The sequence below is a fragment of the Panicum virgatum genome, chromosome 5K, assembly GCF_016808335.1.
Source record: "Panicum virgatum strain AP13 chromosome 5K, P.virgatum_v5, whole genome shotgun sequence".
NCBI lineage: Eukaryota > Viridiplantae > Streptophyta > Magnoliopsida > Poales > Poaceae > Panicum > Panicum virgatum.
This window is the reverse complement of record NC_053140.1, coordinates 45,759,300-45,767,674: the sequence shown is the minus strand read 5'-3', so window position 1 is coordinate 45,767,674 and position 8,375 is coordinate 45,759,300. Positions and strand designations below refer to the sequence as shown.

Sequence of the window (8,375 nt, the reverse complement as noted above, 5' to 3'; positions counted from 1 at the left end):
TCTCGTGAAATTATTCTTGTGGGACCACAACTTCCCATTATTGAGTGTGAAAATGGAGACTATTGGAGATGAACTCTTTTTTGTCTCTCCATACCTATTTGGCGAGTTGGCAAACAACAAGTTTTGAGAAAAGAATATTAGGAACTCTTGGAGAAGACATGACAAAAATATTGCAGGCAATTTATTCTGCTCCTGCCAAATTAATAGTGATATTTAACTCGCATGAACTGGATTATTTGCGGGGAGCATGCTTAAGTGTGGTGAAGTGTTTTAAAATAGTGAGAAACAAACTTAGTGCAGCTGGCTAGTATAGTGTACTTGGGGAAGAGCTAGCGGACCAGGGTTAAAATTGTGGTTCCTCATATTTGTTCAGGTGTGATATTTAATACCTTTCCGTAGCCCACATCATTTTCTTTAAAATAGTAAAGTCCATGATCCGTGACTCCGTGTTCAGCAAACATTTTTGGGGCTAATATAATCAGGCAACATTTCAGGTTGTTAGGCTCGAAATAAATGATCTAATTCAACCAAATCTAGTTCATATACAGGCATACAGCTGGAGATCCAAGTATATACACTTCAGTCTTGAATCTGATACACATGTCCTGATGTGTCCAACCACCGTACCCTATACATATACGTACAAAACAGGAAAATGGAGAACAGATCATGGCATAACTAACGAAGTTCCTTGCTCGACTCCAATCATTGTAAGATGCCTCAAAACTGGCAAGTACGAACAGCCGCAAGCCGCCCATGTGAGAGATCATGATGCATATAACTCGAGTATTTAGTATCCAAAAAAAAAACTCGAGTATCTGACAAAAGTGGGTCGATCCCATGAGACAGAAATTTTAGTTCGGAGATTATTGAGTGCACCGAACCAACAGTTCATCTGAATCTCTTTATTTAAGCTATCTGATCTGTGGTTATATATTTTTGTGGTTGATGGTCCAAATTCAAAACTTACAGTATTCATTTCCTACCCAAGTACTGTTGATCTAAGTGAAATACTAGTCAATTAAACACTCGCAACTAACATTGGGCTTATAAATAGCATCTATATATGTAGTCTACTTAGAATAGATTCGAAAAAATAATGCTACTATTAATACAAATTTCTGGGATATCCAATATATAGATTTCTTGATGTTGCGCGGTAGACAAAGTTGTCCAAGAAAACAGAACTCGTCAATAGGATTTGTTAGATTGGACTTTTCTTGAGCTCAGATATATCGAAGTCATTTTTTGTTTCTTCAGAAAAAGAAAGAAGTCAAATTTTGTTAGAAATCTTAGCAGCATACGGATTATTTGACCTCCAGTTCCTGGCAGATCGAGATACATACAATGTCAACACACGCCATAACTCCAGAGCCTGTTGCCGACATGGATGGTTGTTTTCCGCAACTTATTGCCCTGTCGTTTGTACTATCAGAGAAATTAATCCAGGGAATATAAATATTACGTAGCTTTCAACCGAGCACATTAATCTAAATGCTAAATTTATACTATACATAGCTAGTTGTTTTTTTGTTTTTTTTTAATTAACATATAGCTAATCGTTTCGCAAAAAAAAGAAATACGTAGCTAATTCACTAAAATAAAATATATACATGCATATATAACATGTACAGTAACACCCACTACTACAAAAACAGCATTTCATCCCGGTTCCACAGGGCCATTTGTCCCGGTTTTGGAACCGGGATTCGCCTTCCGGGACAAAAGGCTGGAGGCTTTTGTCCCAGGTGGCAGAACCGGGACAAAATGTCCCACACGCTAATTTTTTTTTTGCATCCTGCGGGATTCGATCCCAAGACCTCTTGTCTAGTGCATGGTTTCCTTGTCAACTCATCTAAGTAGTACATGTGACTCAGTATAGAATAACTTCCTTTTGAACTTTCACGTGGAGGGGCCTTTTATCCGGGTTGGTAACACTAACCGGGACAAAAGGGTTCTTTTATCCGGGTTGGTGCCACCAACCCGGATAAAAGAGTCACTCTTTTGTCCGGGTTGGTGTTACCAACCGGAATAAAAGGGTTGGGCCTTTTGTCCCGGGTGGAGCCACCAACCGGGACAAAAGGAGATCTTTTGTCCGGGTTGGTGCCTCCGACCGGAACAAAAGGCCCATGTCCCCCCTGCTGGTCCGGTTAGCCGTTGGACCCGGGACAAAAGCCGCATATTATCCCGGGCCCAAAGGTAATCAGAACAAATGGTCTGGAACAAAGGCCTATTCTGTAGTAGTGATCCATGTTTTTAGATGCCTACCTATAACATGTACAGTAAGAAATAATGCCATTGCCCGGCGGCGAGAGATGACAGATGAGCATGCGAGGGAAGCTATCAACTTTTACCAGCTGCACCCCCCCCCCCCCCCCGGCCCGGCCGCCGCCGTCGTGTCGTCACCCCGGCCGGTGTGCCGTGCGCGCGGTTCAACGTCCTCACGTACGCCCCCCTCCTCGAAACTGTGGATTCCTCCCGCAACCGATGCCGCTGACGAAATCTCGAACTCGAAACCGGGTAGCTCGAGCGCGGCCGACGTGCCCGCGCCCTGGCCGTTCCCCCGCCGATCGAGAGCGGAATTGGCGCCTTGTTTTCTAGCTAGCAGCTGCTGCTGGTCTCATCTCTGATGAGAGATCGATGGCCGATGGAGAGCTTCCTATCCTCTCTTGTGCAGCAGAGCCGTGGTAGAGTATGCAAGTAGTGACGCAAGGAATCCTCCCTCGACCAAGACGGAGGTGCCAAAGCAGCGCAACTTGCAGAAAACAAATCAAACAAAATTGCAGAGAGAGTGCAGGTGGTTGGACCTAGAAATGCAGTTAGTTACCGCGAGTGCGATTTGCTCACGTCGGTTTTATTCAGGGGGAGAGAACATTATTCAACCAACTCTCGCTGCTCTCCGGCCACCGAATTCATTTGCCTCCGGAAAATGACCCTTTAATTTCCCTCCCCGTCTGGTAAACGACAGCGCATTTGCTCGTCGGAATTGTTATTAGGAGCTGGCGTGTTCAGGTTTTGAAGCAGTCCATGTGAGGGCTCTACTGCTCATCATCACTCGCTGGGGCGATGCTGGCTGGTGATTTTATACTATTATTATTAAGGACCTGATTGCATATTATATTGGTGATTAAATGTGCAACGAAGCTTGATGGATTGGGGGAAACAATATAAGCCTCAGCGCGGTACTATGAAAGGTCTAATCACTGAATTGAAATACTTCTACGCCTTGGACGATTACATCACATATATTAGTGATGTGATTTTTTTTTTTTGCACATGAGGGCTGAATGAGCGAATGATGCATGTAATTATATATGCGTATTGCTTCTATATACCTGCACTTTATTGCCTTCTATGTCTAATCACAATTATAAGTCCCCCAAAAAGATAAATCGTATTGATATCCAAAACCAGAATAGCTAGCAAACTAATTAAAGCGCAGGGTGGCGTTAACCATGCGAAGACAAAGCTAGCATGTGCCTCCCAATAAAATGAGACAGCACGTACACTAGAGCTCCATTACAAAAAATACAATACTATATTCTTGGAGCAAGTGGGGTTATTACTTGTCCTTAGACAATGTTACTTTCTTAGGACATTCCCCTGAGTTACATGTTCGCCCCCATCTTATCACTGCAGACAACTCCCTAGAAAAAAACAAGATGCAGATCCTGTCAGCACTTCTTTTTTACTCGCCCGAGTGCACTTTTATTTCCTTTGATGATTATTGAACATGCTACTATATATTGGAGTAAGTTTGCCATGATATTAGAGCCCTAAGCGCCATGTGCACAAAATCTACAAACCAGGCTACCACCAGTTTGTCCCTCTCTGCTAATACTGTGGGCTGAGGGCTATACACCAGCATCTTGCATCGTCACAACTCACACGTAGCTAGCTAGCCCACTAGTGGATTCCCCAGAAGAAATAAAAGAACTGACCAGTGGTACTGTGATCCAAACTAGTAGCAAACGTCTCCATTTGGTGGGAAAAAATACATGCAAACAATCTCTCCGATTAATAATAAAGCCTAGCTAGCATTTGTAAATTTGGTTTCCTATCATAATCAATGTGGTCCAGATCTCCATCACCCTATCATACACTCTGAAGATTAGGCGCGGTCTCCTATCTCGTCTGAATCAAAGAAAAAACAGATCAATATGCGCACCAATAAATCATTGAAATTTGTCTCTGTTTCTGTAAGCTTGGCATGGTCTTTCTTTCTTTTGCTCTCCTTGCTTTGCATTGCTATCATACAGTTTACTTATTCTGTCAGTTTTACCTTACCCCAATTCAATTCGCATATAGTATAATACTTCATCATATCTTTTTTTTTTGAAAGAATATACTTCTTCATATCACCATGAACCTGCTGCAGCTTCCTTGTCCTCTTGCTCTGCCGCTCTCAGTGCTCTGAAGAAAGGTTTCACCGACTGCATGCATGTTGGTCAGTTCACCATTTCAGTAAAACCTTGTTGCCTAGCGGCCGCCTTCTACCGCGCGCAGTGAATATATCATCGCAGGTCTATGCATGCCCGCATGCATGGTCATACGCTGGGCGAGGGAGGAATCATGCGTGCACGTCCAGGAATAAAGCTACAAACTTCCATGTGATGCATCAGGAGGGGTTTTACTTCAAAAAAAAAATGCATCAGGAGGGGAGGCTGCTGGCGGCCTGGGCGCTGCCCCCCTTGCTCCTCTCAAAAATGGGCAAAAAAGGCGAGAGCGTCCAGAAAGTTACTGCGCCCGGCCCTGAAACGGGCAGGGCTGGAGAGGGCGTGCAGCGGGCAGCCGTCAAAATCATTTTCCCTCTTCTGATTCCTCAGCCCTGCTGCGGTGACAAAGGCAAACAAAGCTTGCAGAGCCCCCAGATCGGAGCCAGGCCAAGGAAAGTTGTGGAAACCTTTTTACGTGGAAAACCAGCTGGTGGTATTCTACTAGCTGGCTAGCTACTTCGAGTGCATACACACTGATACGATACGCTGCTGCCAGTATTGTCTGGAAAATAGTATCATATTTACTGCACTGTTAATCTAGTTTATGCGTGTGATTAGACTGATGCTAGCTTGACCCGAGCAAAGGGAACATCTATCGTTTGTTGCAACTGAATCTAGCTAGCACTGGACGGCATACTCATGTAACACGTAACGATTGCGCAAATTGATAGATAGATATATACAAAAGGATTGGACGTTTTTGGGCATGTATTTATGAGAGCGCGTCAACTGTGGATGGATGCATGTTCGTGTGCCGCCCACTCATCAGCGTCGTCATCTTTCCCCAACTGATCGAACACAGTGCTGTAGTACTAGCACCACCATCTTTTTTGTCAAGGAAGTTTTTTTTTTTGAGAAAAAGAGAGAGAGGGGGACAGTTAATAAGTAGGCAAGGCGAGGAGGAAAAATAGGCATAGCTACCATCTATAAAAGAAGCCCATATGCAGCCATCAAAGGAGGACCATCCCACACACATATGATCTGTGCTGTCTCCTCCCTCAGCTCTCCTCTCCTCTCCTCTCCTCCTCCCCCCTCCGGCCTCCCTGTGCTCGCCTAAGCTAACTCAAACGGCGAGAGCCCTTCCGCGAAGCCCAGGCCGGTGCTCTGATTGCTGAGTGATTGGTCAATCACTCCGCCGCCTACTCGACTCCATCCGCTACCGCCTACACTGCTGCAGGTACGTACTACCGCTCACCTCGCTCGCTAGCATACGCCCGTGGCGGCGTTGGAGTAGACTACTAGCTATATATAGCTAGCTAGCTAGTACAACAGCATACTAATAAGTCGCCAGCGTTGGGCACAGATCCTCTCTTAGCTTGCTTCTCTCGTCGTCTTCGCCTCGCTGGTCGTCGTTCATCTCCGAGCTTATTGACCGAGCTGCTGGCCGGCCGGCTGGCGGCGGCGGCTCAGCGCCGTTGCTGACGGTGTGTTTACAAGGGCGGCTGTTGGGACTTGGAAGCCGCGCGCGTGGAGGGTGCGCTCGTCGGCGAAGCGAAGCCGCGCGTGTTGTTGTCCCCCACCGTTTGCCATCTATCTCAGCAGCAGTCGCGGTTGATAGAGAAGGTATGAACAAATAAAGCAGATCCTGTATCCCTATTAATTACTTCTCCATCATTAGCATACGTGATTTCATGCGTCCGAATAATCCAATCACATCTCGGTTTAATTATATTAGTTACCTCACGCGGCTGGCGAATCTGACCAGCAGTAGAAATCGTTCTGTAAAAAACAAGAAGAGAAGAAGATCTCTCATATCCATGAGCAGTAGCAGTAGATCTTGCTTTTGTAAGCATGTGGATCGAGTTCTTGAACTAGAGTGTACATATAAATCTCATGTCTGGGTGCGGGAAATTAAAGAATACACAGACAGTGTAATTATGAGGTTCGAGACATCTCCTTCCCGTCCTTGTCCGACCATCAATGCAATACCCGTGGAACTGTTTCTTGATGTTCATTCGGCAACTCGATTTGGATTCCCTCTTTGACGTAGATGGATCGTTGTGTTCTTTTCTCACGTATGGCGGCCATGGATTACTCTAACGCTTGAAGCATCCTCTTTCGTGCAGTGCACAGTTATAGCGTCGTCCCAGAATCCCTGCGTCAGTCGTTTAAGCTCCCTTGGATCGATCGAGACCGGCGGCGCCGATGGACGCTACCTTCGGCTGGGCCGGCGCCGGCCACCATGTCGATGACTACTTCTCGCGCCAGCAGGTTGGATGCGGCCGGTTCGAGATGGACGAGGCCTTCCTCGGCGCCTGCTTTGGACAGCTCCAGTGCGACGGGGTCCTCGCCGCCGCCGGCGGTGGCGACACCGGAGCGTGCCAGGTGAGCTCGAATTGCGGCGCCTTCGAAGGCGCCGCGGGTATGGACAGTGACCCCCTCGCGTTCTTGGGCGCGGGGACGGGGGACGCGTTCGACGCCGGCCTCCTCGACGCGGCGCTCGCGTTCACCAGGGAGCTCGGCGACGGCGGGGCCGTGTCGAACGGCGCCATGCTCTCCAGCTACAGCGGCACCACCGGGGGCAACATCTCCTCCGGGGAGTCGAACAACTACAGCAGCGGCGGCCACGACACCGAGGTGGTATCGCCGACGTCCATCATGTCGCCCACCACCACGGCGCCGCGGCCGTTCACCCACGCGTCGTCCCACCAGCAGGCGCTCCACGCCAAGCGGAAGGTGGCCGACGAGTACCCGGCGACCGGCAACGCGACAACCGCGCCGGCGCCAGCGGCGCTCCCGCGCCCCGGCGTCGCGAAGCGGCGTGCGGCGACGAACATCAGCTTCGGCCAGGGCGCCCAGCACAGCGCGCGCGACCCCTCCGGCGGCGGCGGGTACGAGCCGGACATGGAGGCGATGGCGCAGGTGAAGGAGATGATCTACCGCGCGGCCGCCATGCGGCCCGTCAACCTCGGCCCCGAAGTCGCCGCGGCGGCGTCCGCGGAGAAGCCCCGGCGCAAGAACGTGCGCATCTCGAGCGACCCGCAGACGGTGGCGGCGCGGCTGCGGCGGGAGCGCGTGAGCGAGCGCCTCCGCGTGCTGCAGAAGCTGGTCCCCGGCGGCAGCAAGATGGACACGGCGTCCATGCTGGACGAGGCGGCGAGCTACCTCAAGTTCCTCAAGTCCCAGGTCCAGGCGCTGGAAACCCTAGGCACCAGCAGCAAGAGCACGAGCACGAGCGGCGTGCCAAGCAGGTCACAGCACTACAACTATTTCGGCAGCAGCAGCAGCAGCAACCCGGGCTTCCTTGGATTGCCGAGAAGGAGCAGTAACATCTCTCCAGCTGGGTATGTAAATCCTAACGGATCGACGACGAATACTGGCAGCAAATTGTTGTAGCCAGTAACTGTTCGTGTATGACTGTGCCTGCTGAGTGGATTATACACGTAACAAGCATGATGCATGTTGCTGTTTCATCGAACTGTTTATCTAGCCGTAAGTTCTTGTTGTTAGTTGTGTAGATTACGACGTACTCATAGTGATCATTATGAGTATTTAGTAATAGATATACTTTATGTGCAAAGATTGATCTTCCCCAGCATTATTGTTAATTAAACGATCGATGTAGCTTCAGTGAAAGACTACGAGACCACGAAAGGGTCAGGAACTCAGGATGATGATGATGACATGTACATATGAAGTTGTAGACTTGTAGTAGACGTACTATATAGTTCACGATCGCTCGGAAGTGACTGCTGCCGATCCAAATGTATTCTAGAACGTTGCCCTCCGATCCTTTTTTACTGGACATCCTAGAATCAACAATCCACTCCGTTAAAATTTGTGAATTTTAATCTTACCAATTTACGGTCAGAACTTGTACATAGACTTTTTTTATACGGAATCTGCATCATTATTATTAGATAGACTTGTCAAATAAAG

The 8,375-nt window shown here is 48.2% G+C and overlaps 1 protein-coding gene across 2 annotated transcripts; it reads left to right on the top strand.

Annotated features, from left to right (window-relative positions):
• Positions 1-5,438: 5,438 nt before the first annotated feature.
• LOC120707789 (transcription factor LATE FLOWERING-like) lies at positions 5,439-7,909 on the top strand. 2 transcript variants are annotated; one of them, XM_039992796.1, is made up of 3 exons: positions 5,439-5,673; positions 5,800-6,059; positions 6,563-7,909. In XM_039992796.1, exon 3 carries the CDS (start codon positions 6,642-6,644, stop codon positions 7,830-7,832), a length of 1,191 nt encoding a protein of 396 aa, XP_039848730.1. In that variant the 5' UTR covers positions 5,439-5,673; positions 5,800-6,059; positions 6,563-6,641; the 3' UTR covers positions 7,833-7,909. The 2 variants fall into 2 exon arrangements, with proteins under 2 accessions (XP_039848730.1, XP_039848731.1); XM_039992797.1 differs by having other exon boundaries at positions 5,788-6,059.
• The last annotated feature ends 466 nt before the right edge of the window (positions 7,910-8,375 follow it).